At 42.9% G+C, this 22,686-nt stretch overlaps 1 protein-coding gene across 1 annotated transcript; it reads right to left on the bottom strand.

Annotated features, from left to right (window-relative positions):
• Positions 1-245: 245 nt before the first annotated feature.
• Positions 246-1,970, bottom strand: LOC111909609 (AAA-ATPase At5g57480). The gene has a single exon (XM_023905398.2). It carries the CDS (start codon positions 1,911-1,913, stop codon positions 381-383), a length of 1,533 nt encoding a protein of 510 aa, XP_023761166.1. The 5' UTR covers positions 1,914-1,970; the 3' UTR covers positions 246-380.
• Between the last annotated feature and the right edge of the window lie 20,716 nt (positions 1,971-22,686).

The following is a 22,686-nucleotide window of genomic DNA, read 5'->3' as shown; positions in this document are numbered from 1 at the left end:
AGTATGTAACCATTAAGTTTGACCTAATGCTACTACGTATCAACTAGAATCATCTTATTATCTAATGTTTTTCTCCTTTTTTGGCACACAATATCAAACTCCATCAAAACTTGTCTTATTGTTGGATTTATGATCATCATGACTTTTATTATTTTTGTATTTGTTTGTTATTTTTATATCATAGCATTATATATTATATATTATATATATAATAAGAGAAAAAAGTTGAAAACTCCAGATCAGAATGAGGGGAAAGGGACGATGATCATATCAAATCTTGTTTTGCCTCACAGTTTTCCACTTCTCACTATCCCCACCAATCCCAGCTCACGAAATTTAATTCGTAAAAATTAAAATATTAAATTAACCCCATTATGATATTATCCTCTAATTCCTTTCCACCTTCCTCCACCACCAGCCGCCGCATCGCCACCTTCTTTTGGACTCTCCAACGCTCTCTTCTCCTCCTCCTCCGCCATCTCCTCCACGTCCGCCCCCAACCGCTGCAACCCACTTCTGTTTTTCTCAGCTCTTACCCTCAACACCTCCAGTAACTCCCTCAATGCCTTCTTGTTGTCTCGCCGGTTTTTTATCAAGACCTCGCTGATATCCGCCGGAGTCATCTCCGCAGCGTCGGTGACCTCCTCCAAGCTCTGTAAGACCGTCGTCTCCACGTCGTCCGGCGTACACCCTAGGTAATTCTTTAGTAAAATTTTTAGCGACAGGAAAGAACAGTGGCTCATGAAGACGTGCATATCCATTCGCCCGCTTCGTAACAATGCCGGGTCAAGTTTTTCAATATGGTTCGTCGTGAACACAAATATTCTCTCCGATCCGCAGCACGACCATAACCCGTCTGTAAAATTCAATAAACCGGATAATGTTATGGAGTTGTTGGTCCCACTGGTTTCGATATCGCCGTCGACGAAAGTAGAAGAGTTCCTATCGCCGCCGCCGGTGGTGGTGGTGGTGGTTTCTTTGCGGTTTGTGAGATTTATGGAACAATCAATGTCTTCGATTACGATGATGGATTTAGAACTTGTCTTCATAAGCAACTTCCGGAGCTCCAAATTCGTCTGGACTTCAGTTAATTCAAGATCGTAAATGTCGTACCTAAGAAAATTTGCCATTGCAGCGATCATGCTGGATTTTCCGGTGCCGGGTGGACCATACAAGAGGTAACCGCGTTTCCAAGCGCGACCGGTGCGGGTGTAAAACGCCTGGCCGTCGGCAAAGTCTCGGAGATCGGACATGATTTCCGCTTTTTTCACCGGATCCATTGCCAGCGTCTCGAATGTGCTAGGATGCTTGAAAGGCACCGATTCCCATGGCTGTCCCCGGGAATCGAGCGATCCACCGCGAGAATTTGTGTACAGCAACCTGTCTTGATTTTTTCTTCGAATTTCGTTCGCTTTTTCGTTGATGAAATCGAGGTAGGATTCTAGGATGTAAGATTTATCCCTTTTGTTAATCCGGAGAGTGAACCCACGTTTCTCCTCCGGCAACGGCCGCCATGAAAACGTCTGGGACTGTCGTGGGGTAACGATGTGTTCCCAGACGACGGAGACCCCATTAAAAACGTCGGTGAGGCGGTCGTTGTGTGAGAGGCCGAAGGTAATTGCGGAGGAGTTGAGGCCGCGGGTGAGGGAGAGACGGTTGGAGGAGGTGGCTGAACATGAGGATGAGGCGGAGGAGGAGAGGTAGAGCTGGACGGCGTTGTAGAGCTCATTGGTGTTGACACCTTCGATCTCTGTGATATCGTAGTAGCAGTAGGAAGAGCAGCAGTTGAATAAACGTTGAAAGAGTTTTATTAAGGCGAAGCGGAGCTCCGGCGGGAATACAGCGAGTAAGAGTGTTTGGGAGAAAGCCCAAACGCCCATTAGAGACGCCACCGTCGTCCAAAGCTCCTTCATCACCGGGTGCTGATGAATTTCCAGAGTGAAAGAAAAAGAGTTGTAGAGATGGTGAAAACGAAAGTCTTGGCTGTTGGGATTTATAGATTAAAGACAGTGATGTAATAAATATATTTTAATTTTTACATGTGAAAAATACTTTAATAAATACAGTATTTAGATTATTATCTAACAAAAGGTTAAACTAGTAAAGTAAATTATTAATGAGTGTACTGATCTTGGAATGTAGTATGGTTTAGTTCTCAAGGGTGTGAAGAATAATATTTTATGGATCATTAATTTATATTTTTTGTTGGGATAAAATTATTCATAATGAAACCATGAGCTAAAAATAGACTGTGCATCATACCAACCAATTAAAACGACAGTCACTTAAATAAGTGCTTAATTTGCAAGTGGCATTAAATTAGGAAAACTAAGTACGGTAGCCTAACTCTTCTTTTAGTAAGAATTTTAGTTCAAAATCCGAGAGGAAATCCTTGTAGTTGTAGCCGTAACAGACAATTGATGTATAGCACTAATCTTAGTCGACTAAACGTAGCCGCCTTTCACACGAAAGCTATTCACTATGTGCAATATGAGGAAACACATCTAGGATAAGACATGTACTAAGGAGCTCGACATGTTGTACCTTTGGCGAGCAAAGCGTTAATGACAAATATACATGATACTGTATTCAATATGTACTTTGGGTGATTTTCCAGAAAACTACTTTAACATTCATGTGTTGTCTTTTGTTTTTTTCCATATTTACAGAAGAAGACGTGTATTTGAGAAACGTTTACCCGTCAGAAAGGAAAATTGCTCAAAAAGTACTTTTGTAGAAAAACAAACGAGACCTCACTTTTCAAGTATGAGTTGATTTCATGAAATATTGAGGGGTTGAGTTTTTGGTTAAGCACGAAGCGACTTGTGAATGTTGCGACACTTACCATGTCGATAAGTAGCAGCGTGACCATGTATTGGTTGTGATGCGAAACCATCACCACCCAAAAGCCTAGGTACCGGGCATTGAGCCATATTTAATGGTGCTAACTTTTTTGGTTTCATATTATTCTTCATCTCCACCTCTAAAACATCCATTGTAAAACTTTAGCCTCCCTTACAAGTGTTCTTGAGTTTTGTTGCATTGGAAGTGTGTTTTGAAGAAGAAGATCAAGGTCCTTGGTGCAAGAGAGTCCTCATAAGCTTCCTTATTCTTTTCGGGACCATTTGTGATAATAAAGATTATTGGTTCATGTGTTTGATGCTTAAATATAGGTCTTACAGGGGATTTTGGCCCATTTTATCCATTTAGGCTTGATGTTCTTGGGATTTGAGCAACCTAAATTGGAATTAGAGTTGTCAAAAATCGATCCAACCCACCAACCCAGCTCAAAATTAGTAGGTTGGGTTGAGATTTTCAATCCATTTAAATTAAATGAGTCAATCCGTCTAACCCATTTAATTATATATGTTGGGTTGAATAAAAGTTATCAACCCGTTTTCAACCCACCAACCCATTTAACTTTAATATATATTTAACTAGTTTATAACCTGTGGGAACCACGGGTTATAAAATTAATTAAACTTTCATAATAAAAATTTATAATTATTAATCAATTATTTTAAATAAATCATTTTAAATAAAATATTAATTAAGAGAATATCAAAATTTTAAAGTTATTATAACTTCAAATTTAACATATAATTAGAAAATATAAAATTTTGAATTTTGAAATAAGTTGCCTAATATATCTATATGACCATGACATGATATTAATGAGGAGTTGTATTAGAGTGACACTTGACAAAAGAAGATTAAAACTATTTTATTTATTATAATAGGGATTTAACAATTATTTAAATATTACCATGTATTAATCTAAGTATACTTTATAAATTAAAATGTTGTATTGTTATTTATTTATCTTTTAAAATGCAATCCTAATTTTTCTCTTTTTTATTTGCGCCGACAACACTAGTCACTCTTCAAAATCACTTCGAAATTACATATTTTTAATGTTATTTGAACAATTTCTTTGTATTTATGAATTAGGATTATGCTTTTATTATAGTTTAAAAGTTTATTTAAGTTTGGAACTAATTTAAGTGGTGTAATCTTTAGTTATTTTATTTACTTTTTTATTTTAAATGGGTTAACCGATTTATATAATAGGTTGGGTTGGGAATTACATAAACGGGTCAACCTGATGACAACCCATTTATCTGAAAGATTGGGTTGGGTTGGAAATATCCACCCATTTAAATAAAAAGGTTGGGTTGGGTTGAAATATTCAACCCACTTAATAAATAGGTTGAACCCGAATCCAACCTAGGTCGACCCATTGCCAGCTCTAACTGGAATGATCTTTTGGACACCTTGGAGTACAAAAGGTGTGTGCATGGGTTCCCTTTGAACCATGCACAAGTGTTTGACTATTTTGAGCTTATCTTCATTTAGGGTTAGAGATTGTGAGTGGTCAAGCCTTGGATCTAGATAAAGTTGAAAACTTTATCCATTATGATCCTTAGAAGATTAAGATATGAAGTTCTGAGCTTTGGACTTTATAGATTAAGAGCTTAATGTAAGAATGATGTTTTTACCGATTTTTGCAACACTACCATCTGAGCTTTGGACACTACCGACTTTATAGTATGTGTTACTGTATATATCCTTAGTACGATAAGATGTACTGGTATTGTCGTATGCTAATTAGGCAAGCAGGCTAGTATAGTCTTTTGCTTGTTGATTGTTTGATTATATGATACGTCAAAATATTATACGGTGAGTTGATGATGGAACAACACCGGAGCTATGAGCCGAGTGTAACGCCCCGATCCTCAGGTATTAATTAATTAATAATTTCTGGATAAAGCTCTACTCGACGAGTTGGTCGACCTACTCGTCGAGTAGCAGCGGGGTGAGAACACGTGTTTAGTGACCTACTCGACGAGTCCACTATTGGGACTCGGCGAGTAGGAGCTGGCAGATGAAACCCTAAATCTCGGGGTTTTCACCCTTATTTAAAGGAGCCTCAGCCTCCTTTGGGCCTCCTTATAGTCTTTAAGAGCCCTTGAAACCCTAATTCGTGTGTGTGTGCCTTGGTATGGGTTTGAAGCTTGGAAAAGAGGATCTTGGAGGAAGGAAGCTAAGAGTGAAAAGGAAATTGAAGCAAGAAAGGAGTGGGAAGCGGGTTTTGCCTCAGCTAGCATCGTTTGAAGGTATCAAAGTACCATTCTTACTTCCTTTTCTTCCCTTTTGTTGAGTTCTAGGGCTTTTTATGGATTTTCAAGTTGGGATGTTGAGTTATGGGCTAGATCTGAAGTTGTAACTTCAGATATGGACCCTCCTTGGATGCTAGAGTCATAAAGTTGTTGTATTGGTTGTGGTTGAAGTCCCTCTTGGACTAGAAGCTCCATTAAGAACTTAAAATAGACATTTGGAGCCTTTATAACCATGCATGCACGTAAAGTTTGCAACTTTACGTGGTAAGTATGCCCTAGAAGCTTGGATCTCTGATTTGGAGTCGCTGCATGGCTCAAAACAAGTCTGTATGGAAAGAGGATTGGATAGACTCGGCGAGTCGCAAGAATGAACTCTGCGAGTCACATGAAGATGGTCATTGAACTCGGCGAGTGGGTGAACAACTCGGCGAGTCCGATGAAGATCACCATAGAACTCGACGAGTTGAAGAACAACTCGGCGAGTCGGATGGCTTTTCCCTAAGATATGCATGCGTGTGTACCCGTGGAGTGGCAAGGAGGAAACTCGATGGGTGACCTTAAGGATTGATCAGGATTCAAAGGAACTCGACGAGTCACTCCGATGACTCGACTAGTTGGAATGTGTTCTATGGACTCGGCGAGTGGCCGAGTGTACTCGGCGAGTTGAGGTCAACATGGACTGTTGACCTTGACTAAGGATTTTGACCTTGATCAGGAATCACTAAGAGGTTATGGGGTGTCTCATAAGAGTGAGAACTTATGAGTATATTGTGCTATGGTTATAGGTGGTGGAGCCGGTGTCAAGTGATCCGATAGTTGGAGTTTGCTTTTCGAATCGACATCTGCAAGGTGAGTTATCCTCACTATATCGATAGGTTCTATGACACCAAGGCCGACCCTTTATGATTTACATCCTGGTTTAGGACGGTTGCTTTGTTATTGCCATGTTAGATTTCATCCTGGTTTAGGATGGGTGTTATGTTGTTGCTATGTTAAAATTCATCCTGTTTAGGATGGTTGTTATGCTAGAGATAGGTTAGATCGGTTGTCATGGTATGCTACATATGATTCTGATCTGTTAGATCGAAATCAGGATAGATAATATGTTATGCGTTTATGATCCGTAAGGATTGGTATGTTGGTGACCTGTTAGGTCGATGCTCTAATTACAAGTGAAACTCTATGATTGATGGTAAATGAGATAGATATGTTTGTTATGTGTATGTGCCAGTATATGATAGTATGCGTACATGGTTAGTTGCATGTTGGTTGGGTTGAGGCGGTCCTGCTTTGTGCTAAAGGCCAACACACCCTCTGAGCGGTCCTGGGAGACTACAGGCCCACGCGGCGGACCAGTCATGCCGAAGGCTCGGGATAGATTCAGTTAGACTGCAGGCCCAGGAGGCCGGACCAGTCCGGCCGATGGCCCAGTATGTATGCTGTTTGATTGATCGTTATGGCTATGGTTTCTGCCAGTGTGGTATTGGTATTTTGGGGGTAGCTCACTAAGCCCTCGGGCTTACAGTTTTCAGTTTATTGTTTCAGGTACTTCAGGAGAGCGATTGAAGGCAAAGGCATGACCGTACCGCTCCTCATCCTCATGATCTATTTTGGGACACTCTGATGATAAACGAATTGGAAATGTTTTGTAAAAACAATTACTATTTGACTCTTTTGTTAGTATTAAAAGTTTAAATTTAGCATAAAATTTATGGATGTTACACTAAGATACCCACTGTCGATGACTAGAATGGCAATGGAGTCGTTGGTCATTGGGCAGATTTACACTGGAGTCGAGAGCCTTTTTTGTATGGTGGGTCGACAATAGAGTCGGGAGCCTTGTTTGTATGAATTGTATATGTATTGTAGTATGTGGTATTTTGAGGAACCCACTAAGATTAATGCTTACAATTATCGATTTAAATGCTTTTAGGTAGTTCTAATGATTGAGGCAACGACACGACGTGACTATACACAACTCTGATGATATATTATTACTCTATTTTAGAAACTATGTTTTACATTGTTGAATAAATGGGTTTTATATTGCTTTTAAAAACAAAGTTTGACTTTATAGTCTATCTTGAAAAATTAAAATTGTGGATTGAAATTTGGTGTAACACTCCAAAAATCAAATAAATTTGAAATTTTCAAAATCAACCATTTAACATCATTGTTTACAAAAGATTCATTGTTTCCAATAACATAGTTTCAAAATCAAAGTTTCCTAAGACCCAAATCCATAAAAACAGAAAGTCATGCATGATCATGCCTTTGTTTTCCCATGTTCCTCTGATGTACCTGAAACCATAATATAAAATTGTAAGTCAAAGCTTAGTGAGATCCCCGAAAGTAACACCACACAAACATATAATCAAACAAATAACAGGTCGACAAGCTCCTTGTTGGATTACCACTGGACTACAACCTAACGGTTGGAATGCCCTGTCCCACAACCTTACGGTTGGAATGTCCAATACATAACAGGTCCACAACCTCCTGGTTGGATTACCCCCGACCCACAACCTTCTGGTTAGAATTCCCAATACATAACGGGTCCAAAACCTCCTGGTTGGATTACCCCCGGCCCACAACCTTCTGGTTGGAATGCCCCGGTCTGTTGACTTACATCACAAAGCAGTACAGTCTCAACCCTACCATACCATGTTGATATGTGCATAACAAATAACATATATCCAATAACAGATTATCATATAACCAGTTAACATACTAGTAGTGTGACAACGGTCAATTTTGGTGAAACAAAGTCAAAAAAAGTCAACCAGGTCAACTCACCTCCTATGAGAATTTTAGGAGAAATGTGATATTCACTAATGTTACTAATGTACTATTGACAAGTTATAATGCAAAGCACCTCTCTTGTTGCCAATTATTGAATACAAACCCTAATTAGGGTTAGTAACGTAACAATTCAATAATTCAACTTTATATTATTTAGGTATAAATAATATTCATAACACAATGTAGTTGAGTTCAAAAACCTTATACTATATGAAAAATTCATAACAAATGTTACATATACAAATTTTTGGTGAACTCGTCACCAGATGCGACAGATTCTATACGCGCCTTAAACACTCAAACGTTAACGAAAAGGATTAGGTATTATCCTAACTTTCGTGCAATGTATTATTAATTTTGATGATAATGATTTTTTTAATAATTTGAATTTAAATGTGTAGCACCTGGTTCCTGGTATGTAAGATATATCTGAGTATTTTGTATTTTGGCCTTGGACTCGGCGAGTTGGAGGCCCGACTCGCCGAGTAGAGACGATACTTGGGACGCGGTTAAGTTGGCGACTCGGCGAGTCCATATTATGGACTCGGCGAGTCCGCGCTGTCTGATGAAACCCTAATTTCCAAGGGTTTGCACCCTATTTAAATGACCATTTGCGGCCCAACTCCGCCCCATTCACCCTCAGAGCCCTACCCCCTCGTTCAAAGCTTTATTCCTTGAGAGTTTGAAGCATTCCTAGTGTGTTTTGAAGTTTTGGAGAAGGGAGAAGAGTGGATCAAGAAGAAGAAGAGGAGGTCAGCCATCTTTGAGCAATCTCAGAGTTTCCCTTGAGGTAAAACTCGATTTCCCCCTCTGTTTTCATGCTTATTGTTCCTTATAACTCCATTAAAGCCCTTTTGATCCATTTCTAAGCTTATGTATGCTTGTGGACTCGTAATAAGTTGGGTAACTCCTAGATCTAGGTGAGATCGAGCTCCAGGAGCTTAGATCTACTGCCTTTATGGACCCATGTTGCATGTACACCCTAGATCTACCCTTTTTGGTGCAATTTGAGCCCTAAAACCCTCATTAGTGAGTATCTACACGTAAAGTTGGAAACTTTATGTGTTATTCATGCTCTAGGAACCCAGATCTGTGGATAGCATAAGCTGGATTCAAGCGAAATCGACCATTTAGAGACTGCATGGTAACGACTCGGCGAGTCTGCTCGCGAGTCTCTGAGTTTGTCCCCTTTTCGTGGTGTCGAGTAGAGTAGTGAGTCACGGGGTGTAACTCAGTGAGTTGGAAGCCGGACTCATCCATGAAGGAACTCGGCGAGTCATTGCCCTGACTCGGCGAGTTCAAGGCAATCTTCTTAGATCAAGAACAGACTCGGCGAGTTGTTCATACAACTCGGCGAGTCTCAGCATAAGTGTTCATCGGATGAAGATGAACTCAGCGAGTTGTTCATACAACTCGGTGAGTAGGATGAAGGACTTGAACATCAGTTTGGAAGGAGAACTCGTCGAATCAACGCCTAACTCGACGAGTAGAGACGGGATCCAGGTCAGTCGATTGGACAGGAACTCGGCGAGTTGGGGAGCCAACTCGGCGAGTCGGGTCAACTGAAAGTTGACTCTGACTTTGACTTAGGGCATGATTAGGGGTAAAATGGTCATTTTACCCAAAGGGCAGTTAGCAGTGTTTGATTGAGTATGTTGTGGGAATTACAGCCGGAGGATTTCTGGAGCAGCAGCAGCAGTAGTAGACAGTCAGTTCCCGATCAGATCAGCAGCTACTTCGAGGTGAGTTACCTTCCAGTAGCGGTGGGTCTACGGCCACAATGCCGGCCCACCAGTAGGAGTTGTATGTAGATGATTGTCTCTGTGATATTTATCTAGGGATTACTACTACCTGTGTTATGTTTATGTGCTACTATGATATGATGCTATGTGCTAGTGGCAGTAGGGGGAGATAGTCCCCGAGATATCCGGTCGGTAGGGCCGAAGGGGTAGTCATACCCAGCCATGATAGATAGATTCTGATATTGTGATACATGTTATGTGGTAGTAGTAGGGGGAGAAAAAGTTCCCCAGTATCCGGTCGAGAGGACCGAAGGGGAGGCCAACACCCATATATGCTAGGCAGTATCCGGTCGAGAGGACCGAAGGGGTAGGTCGGGCACCCAGATATGCTTGACAATATATGTATGTTATGTGATTATATGGTATGTGGTGCAGTGGGGGAACTCACTAAGCTTCGTTCTTACGGTTTTCAGTTTTGGTTTTCAGGTACCTCTACTTCAAAGGGGAAGGAGTCGGCGCGGTAGCGGCCTATCACACACACTCTTATTTCCGCAGTTATGAGTTTATTCTGGGATTGATACTCTGATATTTTGGTTGTTCAAATGTTGTGGATTTCAAATTTGGTTTTCTATGTGAAATGGTTTAATTAAACAATGTTTTAATGTTTCTAAGTAATGTTTTAAAAACGAAATTTTTGGACGTGAAAATTGGGTTGTTACAAGTTGGTATCAGAGCCCTGGTTTGAGGGATTCGGACACACCTTCGGGGGTGTCTGAACTCAAATCGAGGGGTCAAAAGATTTTGAAAAAGAAAACGTTTTCTAAAAGGTCAAGTAAAGTATTTTAAGAAGAAACGAAGTGTGTGATGTGCGCAACCGGCCGAGCTCAAGTAAGTATTCACCAAAGTACCCATACAAGCTTATGTTGTGTTTATCAGTTTCAGTAGAACAACATGCTAGAATAGGACTAAGGATCTAGTAGTGATGCCTTATGTGCCTGCTTTATGTGCTTCAGTGTATGAAAATTGCATGCTAGAATCGAGTAGACAACAGTAGGATAGCCGGATAGGTTATGCCTGATAGTATGAGTTTAGCTCTGTATGCTAGATCAGTTTCTCTCTATGAGAGCGGATTTGCTTGAGATTGTTCCCTTAGTTCGAATGCTGCTTGCTTTGTGCTTTGTGGGACTCTCAGTGGTGGGAGTTAGCCATTAGGTGAATACGTCACGTCACATGTGATCAGGGTTGAATAATCTTAGAGTGCTGGGTTTGGCCCTATTGTGCAGCTCTCGTTTGAGTCTAACCGTTGTAGGGATGAGCCTGTTACTCGAAGGATTCTCCGAGCCTCACCACATGTGATGGTATTCAGGTAATGGTTAATTGGCACTACTAAGAGGCCTTCAGTAGCTGAGGACCTGGTAGGGTGGAGCCTGAGATTTCCCTAGGGCAAGCCTAGGATGAGTATAGCAGTGATCAGCCGTAGTGGAAGGGATCTGGAGGAGTCGAGGTAGTCCTTGAAGAAGGTACGGATAGATGTGGAAGGTAGTATGGGCCCGTACTACTGAAAGCAGAGGATCCGTACCCGAACCAAGGAAGGCCAAGACAAGACCAGGGAACTTGTAAGTAGTTGTGATCCCTCAAGAAGTATCAGTGTCACTAATGATTGTTATTATGTATTGCAGAATGGTGGTACTTCGATCGAGGCCGATAGATGGCAGTTCAGGAGAGGGGTCAGGTTCGGGATCAGGTTCCAAGCCGGTAGATGAGGGACTACGTGAGTTCATCGCGTCAGAGATCACCAGGGGTGTCCTTGAGTCGACCCCCATTATCTTCGGGTCGATCAAGGAAGGGGTCATCGAGTTGATGGAGGATCACCTTAGGGCGTTCAGGAGTGACATGGCATCTGGCCAGTCGGGATCTCGCACGCTGTCCTTTAAGGACTTCAGGGGCAGTGGTGCGCCGGATTTCCACGGGGTGAAAGACCCCATTGCTGCCAGGAGATGGATTGCGGACATCGAGTCCGCACAGTTGACTAGCTTCTGCCCCGAGGGGTCGAAGGTGAGGTATGTAGCAGGGTGTTTACGAGACCAAGCTCGAGATTGGTGGGAGTCAGTGGGTGACTCGTTGGGAGCCTCAGCTATTGAGGCTATGACCTGGTCGGACTTTGTGACCAGGTTCAGGGCAGAGTTTGCGCTGGCTATCGAGCTTCAGCAGCTGGCCAGGGAGTTTTTGGACATGAGACAGACGACGGAGACTGTGGCGGAGATCACCGCCAAGTTCTGGGAGAGGACACTGTTGGTGCCCCAATATGCGGGCGATGAGGACATGAGGAGGACCCGCTATCATGACATGCTCCGGGCTGATATCCGGGAGCACGTTAGTTTTTCAGCTTGCCCCACCTTGGACTCTATGATTGCCATGGCGAGGGAGAGGGAGATAGATTTGGAGCACATCCGGAAACGGAAGGCAGAGGAGGGACAACCAGGAGGGGCTTCGGGGAAGAAGCCCAAGGGATCAGATTTGGGGCCAAAGGGCCAACAGGGACGGGGCCGCTGCAGGAAATGCGGCAAGTCGCACAAGGGGGCGTGCAGGTTGGGATCATCAGGCTGCTATAAGTGCGGCAAGTCTGGGCACTATAGCAGGGATTGCACTGCTCCGGCAGCAGTTATTCAGACGTCTGAGTTGTTGTGTTTCCACTGTAACCAGAGGGGCCACAAGAAGGCCAATTGCCCCCAGTTGACAGCATCAGCGCCGATGAAGGCACCAGCTCCAGCGACCCTGCGGATCATAGATGGCCAACAGGGCAAGGCAGAGGCTCCAGTGGTGAGGAGCCGGACATTTCAGTTGACCGCCAAGGAGGCACGCGCAGCACCCGATGTGGTGATGGGTATGATTCTTTCCCTTTCATTTATTTATATGATGTTATGATATTGATATGTGCTCGGTGTATGTATATATGTGTTAAGATCATTCCATGTGAACGGTATCCCAGTTCAGGTGTTGTTCGACTCAGGTGCTACCCGATCATTTGTTTCCCTTGCGCTTAGCAAGAAGTTTCCTGAGTCTTCGGGCATGTTGGATTGCCCTTTGGAGGTGGAGATTGCCGACGATCGATCGGTTCGGGCGTCATCAGTATTCAGAGATTGTGTTCTGAGGTTATTCGAGGAGCGCTATTTGGTGGATCTGGTTCCTATTCCGTTAAGTGGGAACAAGGTGATTATAGGCATGGATTGGTTGAGCCCTAATGGGGCGGTGATAGATTGCGCACAGCAGCTAGTGCGAGTCAGGACCCCAGGTCAGGGGGAGCTAGTGATTCATGGCGAGAGGCCGCAGTGTGGACCTGCAGTATGTTCAGCAGCGAGGGCTAGACGCTACCTTCAGCAGGGATGCGCAGGATACGTCGTGTACGTGATGGATACCCGGGAGGCGGGTAAGGCGACAGTGAGCGAGGTTCCGGTGGTGCGAGATTTCGCAGATGTCTTCCCAGAGGAGCTTCCTGGGATACCTCCAGAGCGACAGGTGGAGTTTAGGATTGACCTCGTTCCTAGTGCGGCTCCGATAGCCAAGGCACCGTATCGGTTGGCTCCTCCCGAGATGCAGGAGTTGTCTACGCAGCTGCAGGAGTTGCTAGACAAGGGATTTATTTGTCCGAGCAGTTCACCCTGGGGAGCCCCGATCCTGTTTGTGAAGAAGAAGGATGGGTCGCACCGGATGTGCATAGACTATCGGGAGCTGAATAAGGTAACGGTGAAGAACCGTTACCCACTCCCGAGGATTGATGATCTCTTTGACCAACTTCAGGGAGTGTCTTGGTTTTCCAAGATCGATTTGCATTCGGGATACCATCAGATGAGGGTCAGAGAGGAGGATGTGCAGAAGACCGCGTTTCGGACGCGCTATGGCCATTATGAGTTCGTGGTGATGCCGTTTGGGCTCACCAATGCTCCTGTCGCGTTCATGGACCTCATGAACCGCGTATGCAGACCGATGCTGGATCGGTATGTGATAGTTTTCATTGACGACATCTTCGTTTATTCCAAGACACAGGAGGAGCATGAGGAGCATCTGAGGGAGGTATTGGAGACCCTGAGGAGGGAGAGCTTGTATGCCAAGTTCTCCAAGTGTGAGTTTTGGTTGCGCGAGGTGAAATTTCTCGGACACCTTGTCAACCAGAATGGGATTCTGGTCGATCCGGCCAAGGTCGAGGCCGTGATGAGGTGGGAGGTTCCGAAGTCTCCATCTGAGATTCGAAGTTTCCTAGGATTGGCAGGCTACTATCGGAGATTCATTCAGGATTTCTCCAAGATTGTCGTACCCCTGACACGGCTGATGAAGAAAGCCGTAGTCTTTCGGTGGGGACCCGAGCAACAGGCTGCGTTTGAGACGCTGAGACAGAGATTGTGCGAGGCGCCAATCTTAGCCCTGCCAGAGGGCGTAGAGGATTTTAGTGGTTTACTGTGACGCGTCCATTTCAGGGTTGGGCGCGGTACTGATGCAGAGGGGGCATGTCATTACCTACGCCTCGAGGCAGCTCAAGCCTCACGAGGCGAACTACCCGACACATGATTTGGAGTTGGGGGCGGTGGTTTTTGCCCTCAAGGTTTGGCGGCATTACCTCTACAGGGTTCGATGTACCATCTACACGGACCACAAGAGTTTGAGGTACCTCATGGATCAGCCGAATCTGAACATGAGGCAACGTCGGTGGTTGGACATGGTAAAGGATTATGATTGCGAGATCCTCTACCACCCGGGGAAGGCCAATGTGGTGGCCGATGCACTTAGCCGCAAGGCGGCGCCGATCAGGGATATTTGCATGAGGATGACCGTAGTGACTCCCCTGTTGGAGCAAATTCGGGAGGCTCAACGGGAGGCTATCAAGGAGGAGCATCGGAAGAGCAAGCGTGTGGTGGGTCAGGTTTCCTCCTTCGATTATGATAGTCGAGGACTATTGACACTACACCTTAGGGTGTGGGTGCCATATCACGGAGGCGTGCGTCAGATCTTGATGGAGGAGGCGCATAAATCTCGATTCTCTATCCATCCGGGGACAACGAAGATGTATAGGGATCTTCGTCTAGATTATTGGTGGCCCTGCATGAAGCGGGATGTGGCTTGGTACGTCGAACGATGCTTGATCTGCAGGAAGGTCAAGGCCAAACATCAGAGACCGCATGGCAAGATGCAGCCGTTGGACATCCCGTTGTGGAAATGGGAAGATATCACGAAGCTTCCCAGGACCGCGCGTGGAGTAGATTCGATTTGGGTCATCGTTGATCGGTTGACCAAGAGTGCTCATTTTATTCCGATTCAGGAGAGCATATCGACCGAGAAATTGGACGACATCTATATTAGGGAGATTGTGGCGCGGCACGGGGTACCAGTATCGGTTATCTTGGACAGGGATGTGTGTTTTACTTCTAGGTTTTGGAAGAGGTTTCATGAGGAGTTGGGCACTCGTCTGCATTTTAGCACCGCATTTCACCCGCAGACGGATGGTCAGAGCGAGCGGACCATCCAAACTTTGGAGGATATGTTGCAGGCATGCGTGCTAGATTTCGGTGGTAGCTGGGATACCTATCTTCCCTTGGCTGAGTTCTCATACAACAACAGCTACCACGCGAGTATCGACCGCCCTCCATTCGAGATGTTGTACGGACGGAGGTGCAGGACCCCGATATGTTGGGGAGAGGTTGGTCAGAGGGTCATGGGGAGCACCGAAGTGGTGCTCAAGACTACCGAGAGGATTCAGCAGGTTCGGAGCAGGCTTCAGACCGCACAGAGTCGGCAGAAAAGTTACGCCGACAAGCGCCGATCCGACCTGGAGTTCCAGGTTGGGGATATGGTTCTCCTGAAGGTGTCGCCTTGGAAAGGCGTCATTCGATTCCGGAAGCGGGGCAAGTTGGGCCCGAGATTTATCGAACCGTTCAGGGGTGTAGCCCGGGTGGGGAAGGTGGCGTATAGGCTGGATCTGCTAGTCGAGCTCATCCAGATCCACAGCACTTTCCATGTTTCTCAGCTGCGGAAGTGCCTAGTGGACGATTCAACAGTAGTGTCGATAGAGGATATACAGGTTGATGACAGCCTGAATTACATTGAGCGCCCAGTCGCAATCCTCGAGAGGAAGTCGAAGGATTTGAGGAACAAGAGAGTGGAACTCGTGAAGGTGCAATGGCAGCACCGGAAGGGATCGGAGTGGACTTGGGAGCCGGTGGAAGAGATGATGGAGCATTACCCCGAGCTGTTTCAGGATCGAGTAGCAGACTTCGAGGACGAAGTCTAAAATAAGTGGGGGAGATTTGTAGCACCTGGTTCCTGGTATGTAAGATATATCTGAGTATTTTGTATTTTGGCCTTGGACTCGGCGAGTTGGAGGCCCGACTCGCCGAGTAGAGACGATACTTGGGACGCGGTTAAGTTGGCGACTCAGCGAGTCCATATTATGGACTCGGTGAGTCTGCGCTGTCTGATGAAACCCTAATTTCCAAGGGTTTGCACCCTATTTAAACGACCATTTGTGCCCCAACTCCGCCCCATTCACCCTCAGAGCCCTACCCCCTCATTCAAAGCTTTATTCCTTGAGAGTTTGAAGCATTCCTAGTGTGTTTTGAAGTTTTGGAGAAGGGAGAAGAGTGGATCAAGAAGAAGAAGAGGAGGTCAACCATCTTTGAGCAATCTCAGAGTTTCCCTTGAGGTAAAACTCGATTTCCCCCTCTGTTTTCATGCTTATTGTTCCTTATAACTCCATTAAAGCCCTTTTGATCCATTTCTAATCTTATGTATGCTTGTGGACTCGTAATAAGTTGGGTAACTCCTAGATCTAGGTGAGATCGAGCTCTAGGAGCTTGGATCTACTGCCTTTATGGACCCATGTTGCATGTACACCCTAGATCTACCCTTTTTGGTGCATTTTGAGCCCTAAAACCCTCATTAGTGAGTATCTACACGTAAAGTTGGAAACTTTACGTGTTATTCATGCTCTAGGAACCCAGATCTGTGGATAGCATAAGCTGGATTCAAGCAAAATCGACCATATAGAGACTGCATGGTAACGACTCGGCGAGTCGTTCATCTGACTCGGCGAGTCTGCTCGCGAGTCTCTGAGTTTGTCCCCTTTTCGTGGTGTCGAGTAGAGTAGTGAGTCACGGGGTGTGACTCAATGAGTTGGAAGCCGGACTCATCCATGAAGGAACTCGGCGAGTCATTGCCCTGACTCGGCGAGTTCAAGGCAATCTTCTTAGATGAAGAACAGACTCGGCGAGTTGTTCATACAACTCGGCGAGTCTCAGCATAAGTGTTCATCGGATGAAGATGAACTCGGCGAGTTGTTCATACAACTCGGCGAGTAGGATGAAGGACTTGAACATCAGTTTGGAAGGAGAACTCGTCGAGTCAACGCCTAACTCGAGGAGTAGAGACGGGATCCAGGTCAGTCGATTGGACAGGAACTCGGCGAGTTGGGGAGCCAACTCGGCGAGTCGGGTCAACTGAAAGTTGACTCTGACTTTGACTTAGGGCATGATTAGGGGTAAAATGGTCATTTTACCCAAAGGGAAATTAGCAGTGTTTGATTGAGTATGTTGTGGGAATTACAGCCGGAGGATTTCCGGAGCAGCAGCAGCAGTAGACAGTCAGTTCCCGATCAGATCAGCAGCTACTTCGAGGTGAGTTACCTTCCAGTAGCGGTGGGTCTACAGCCACAATGCTGGCCCACCAGTAGGAGTTGTATGTAGATGATTGTCTCTATGATATTCATCTAGGGATTACTACTACCTGTGTTATGTTTATGTGCTAGTATGATATGATGCTATGTGCTAGTGACAGTAGGGGGAGATAGTCCCCGAGATATACGGTCGGTAGGGCCGAAGGGGTAGTCATACCCAGCCGTGATAGATAGATTCTGATATTGTGATACATGATATGTGGTAGTAGTAGGGGGAGAAATAGTTCCCTAGTATCCGGTCGAGAGCACCGAAGGGGAGGCCAGCACCTAGATATGCTAGGCAGTATTCGGTCGAGAGGACCGAAGGGGAGGCCAGCACCCAGATATGCTAGGCAGTATCCGGTCGAGAAGACCGAAGGGGAGGCCAGCACCCAGATATGCTGGGCAGTATCCGGTCGAGAGGACCGAAAGGGTAGGTCGGGCACCCAGATATGCCTGACAATATATGTATGTTATGTGATTATATGGTATGTGGTACAGTGGGGGAACTCACTAAGCTTCGTGCTTACGGTTTTCAGTTTTGGTTTTCAGGTACCTCTGCTTCAAAGGGGAAGGAGCCGGCGCGGTAGCTGCCTATCACACACACTCTTGTTTCCGCAGTTATGAGTTTATTCTGGGATTGATACTCTGATATTTTGGTTGTTCAAATGTTGTGGATTTCAAATTTGGTTTTCGATGTGAAATGGTTTAATTAAACAGTGTTTTAATGTTTCTAAGTAATGTTTTAAAAACGAAATTTTTGGACGTGAAAGTTGGGTTGTTACAAAATGATTCAAATTAAGTAAATATACATCATTTTTACCATATTTTTTTTTTATAAAAATCACCAACTTTTATAAAAATTACCCATTTTTTTATAAAAATAAAAGAAACAATTTTTGTCTTTTATGGTAATGAAATAATATTTTAATAAATTCAACCCCTACACCCCATAACCCACCCACCCACCCCTCCTACTCCACATCCTTCATCTTCTTCATTCTTCATCTCCATCCTCACGAACAAATTCTTTTATCTCAAGATTAATCTCCATAAGTTGGTTATTGATATTTTGGTAAGTTTTTCCTTACTAATCTAATGATTCTATACACATATATATTAGTTTTGTTACAATTACACACATTAATATGTGTTAATATCCCTAAGGTAATTCAACCTTCAAGTGTTCTTAGCTTGAAACATTTCTTCTTCACCTCTTTATCCACCAAGAAACACACTCAAGGTGAGTTCATACCCCTCATTTTCGTTTTTATCCAAGTTTTAGGGGGGAATACATGTAAACTTGTATAATAATACAAGTTGTTATACATGCTTTGTCTTCAAGTTGTGTAAAAGTATTATTAAAATGAAATAATGTTATTACCTAGTATTATGAACATTTATGTGTGGTATGTTGTTTAAAATGTAAATCTATAAAAAATGAGTATAAACATGCTATATGTTCTTGAGAAAAAGGTCATAAAAATAAAACTATAAAAATTGTGGTTTTTATGAACATAATATGACTTTTTTTAGCAAAAATGGTTATAACCAAGTTATTACATCATTTTTGGTGGGATATAAACCAGAATATGTCATTTTGGGCATATGTTATGAAACTAGTTATAAATACCAAGGATTTTGTTGTACAAAAAAGAAAACCTAGAAATCCACCATTTTTTATGTATAATTAGGGTTTTCTAGCAAAAATGGTCATTACTAGGTTATTGTACCATTTTTGTGAGATTTGACCTAAAATATGTTGTTTTAAACATATAAGGTTAGCTTGACTTAATCTCCAAAAAAAGATAAAAATAAATTTTACCAAGTTTATAACTCAATATTTACCGTTTGGTGATGTAAAAAGGCCAAAAACTAGAAAATTGACTTCATCATACTAAATGTCCATATACTTGTGTTAGATGTGTATTATATGTTATTTATGAACATCGTGTTAACTTGTATATATGTGAGTATATATTGGCACAACAAAACATTTATAATAAACTATAATAGGTATAGTTTATGGGTCATTAACACTATTTTATTGTTTTGGGACAAGACGAATAATTATATAAAAGTATAATTATTTTACACTATGTAAATACTACGGAAAGTTGATATTTAAACCTACAAGGGTTTTCATTACACTATACGTAAACTTGTTGAAACAATTATGTGAGACACGGTCTTCACCGTACCTAGCAGAGTACACACTAAAGTCCTGAATTAAAACTAGAATCTCGGTAAGATAGCGTGAAACTTATGTATAGATCTATACGAGATTGAAAATCCCGCACGTAAGTTGCTAGCTACAACTAGACCGACAGGTCTGGGGTGACAAATTTCTAACATTCTGACGCCTGAAGAATGTTGTAGCAAGCTAACTTTGCTTTTAGCATGGTTGTAATAACTCACATGGGGAATCAACAATACATTTGGTTTACGGGGTAGCATGCGTTCAAATGGTTTTATATAAGAATAAGACTACAATACTATTTTAAGTATAGAAATACTTATACATTTTTGGTCTTAGGGTTTTTAAGACTACAACTCATTTTAAGAGAGTATCGGATTTTCTAGGAACGTACACTATCATTTTACAAGGAAAAAGTTACAGATTTTTCACATACAAAACTCTTATGAACTCACCAACTTAATTATTGGCACTTTTCAAAACTACTTGTATACTTATGGAATCGTTAAACATGTAACCACAAAGCTTTTAAGGATGGGACGTTATGGAGTCGTACTATTTATTTTGTCATTATAATGTAATTGCTTTTGAAACTTACAATACTTGGAAACAATGTAACATTCTCAATTATATTTATGATGGTTGTGTTTGTTTTTATCACTATTGTACATTATGTTGTGATACTGTTCGTGAAAGTCATCCACCCCCAGACGTTTCCACCATCCTGGTTTGGGGGTGTGACAAGCAGGCAGATCTACAGATCACTACTATATAACAACATCCTAGATACTAGGATACATAACTGAAGGGACCAGCATTGGTGCCTTCGACCCACAATAACAGTGAGGAAACTCACCTTACAGTCTGACGAATAGCTGAACAATACACTGCTCCGAATACCGGCTCTACATGTCACCAGTTCAACGGATAGAGACCAAGTCTTAACTATAGCTCCAAATACCTAAAATACCCTTAAGTCAAACTTGGTCAACCCTCGTCAAAGTCAAAGTCAATGGTCAAGGTCCAAAGTCAATATTTCTTCCTAGCAGAGTACGCTCTGGGTACCAAGAGTGTACACCCAATATACTTTGATGTTGACCCAAAAGCGAGGCGCTGAGCGCGTACCACCAGGTACACCGAGCATACGCAGCCCAGTCCCAAAACTCCATGAAGAGATTATCCCATTAAGCCCTTACATCCAAAACTCATATCCAATCCCAAAATGATGTCCTAAGTCATAAAGTTTCCAACTTTATGACTTTGCATGGCTATAAAATGCTTAATTTCTAAAACCATAAGTTCTTAACCCAATAAGACATCACAACTCTTGAATGGAAGAGATAGAAGGGTCAAGCTCACATTTTTATGGTTCATAATAGCTCCACAATGGATAAAGTTTCCAATTTTATCCATTAGAATGGTCCCAACAAAACAAGATCTAGTCTTCAAACCTCAAAGGGACCCAAAAGTAAGTCCAAGTCCCCAACCTTCAAATCTGAATCAAAATGATGTTTAGATGGATAAAGTTTCCAACTTTATCCATAACAAGGTCACAAACTTTCAAGATCAAATATTTATGCACTTAAAGTGACCAAATGCTCATAACACCCAAAACTAGCTAGATCTAACAATTTCATCATTAAGATTCAAACTTTATACCTCTAAAAGAAAGATAAAGGTGAATAAAGTCTAGATCTATAAGCTCTAATGCAACCAACACTTCTTCAATGAGTTCCCACTTCTCCAAGGTTCACCAAGAACACTCCAAAGCACTTAAAAACACGTTTTTTTGCTGACAAGGACCCGACCTATGACTTTTCATGCAAGGACCCGACCTATGACTTTTCCCTTTCTACCCATTAGCCTAGAACACAATTCAAGGGTAAAATCCCTTAACTATCATTACCTCCTTCCACAAGGACTAAACTTTGCCTCCTTAAAGCCCAAAACCTTACACAATCGACTTCTAGTCCATGGCTCATAAATGGCATGTCACGGGATGTTACAATTCTCCCTGACTTAAATTAGATTCCGTCCTTGAAATCTGTCTCGATTACAATTTGTAAAACAACACCAACATTTCCATAAACTCCCTCTAACCATTTCAGAATCAAGGAATCTTATAAATAACACTTGAGAGACCACTCGGAAACCCCCAACTACCAACAAGCAACCCAATAACTTGAAAAATGCTTAAACACAACAATTTCTTTTTTCTCCCTATCTGCATGACCCAACTTCTAGAGAAAATCACACAAACCGAGAACTCTCAGAACTACAACCACAGACCATCCTCGCCACTATACTTCTCAAAAACGAGAACCCATCGGTTTATTCTCAGAAACCTTACCCTAAGACTAATGATCCTTCATTCCTCGAACCTAACCTTAGTCGCTTGACTAGGGACACCACCAAAACGTGCTGAAAGGATACTTAAAACATTCTGATCGTGAATTCCGCCCAAAAACTTTAAATATACTCTTGACTTCCTAAAAAGTTGTCACCAACCCACTGCCCCAAGGGCATAACGATGGTGAATCCATGAACTCACACACTGCATCGAAATCCTTTATCAGCCCAGGTGTACCTCCACCTGACAAATCACTTGAGATTTCAGAACCGACTCCTCACATCGAAAACCAAACTCCTAATAGGTAGCCACAAGAAGATGGGGTCCACCTTAGCAACCATTCATTAAGTGTATTTTGGTGCACAAATAATATACCATTATAAATAAATTTCCCTGACCACATGATCCAAACCAGCTGGTCACTGAGTCTCCTGACTCCCAAGAACAACGCACTGCATCTAACCATGCCAATAAGACTAACGATCTAAGACCTAAGAGTTTCAGCCAAATGGTTACCTGGTCTAAAGCTACTCAACCATCAACCCACTGTCTTGCAGAAAGACCATTCAACATTCCTTTAGAAGCTGATCAAACACAACCCAAGCCATCCCCTTTTATCACACACAATACCTTGCACAACCTAAGCTGCTACCAACGCAAAATCATACGAAAACATGGTCGCACCTAACCAACGAACGAGATAGGCGGTTGTACTCTTGCTCCAACTCAAGGGATACAAACCGATTAAGAAACATACCAATGAACTCGGACCAGGT

The sequence above is a fragment of the Lactuca sativa genome, chromosome 8 (genome assembly GCF_002870075.4).
Source record: "Lactuca sativa cultivar Salinas chromosome 8, Lsat_Salinas_v11, whole genome shotgun sequence".
NCBI classification, from domain to species: domain Eukaryota; kingdom Viridiplantae; phylum Streptophyta; class Magnoliopsida; order Asterales; family Asteraceae; genus Lactuca; species Lactuca sativa.
The sequence above is the reverse complement of the archived record's forward strand: the minus strand, read 5'-3'. Positions and strand labels throughout refer to the sequence as shown.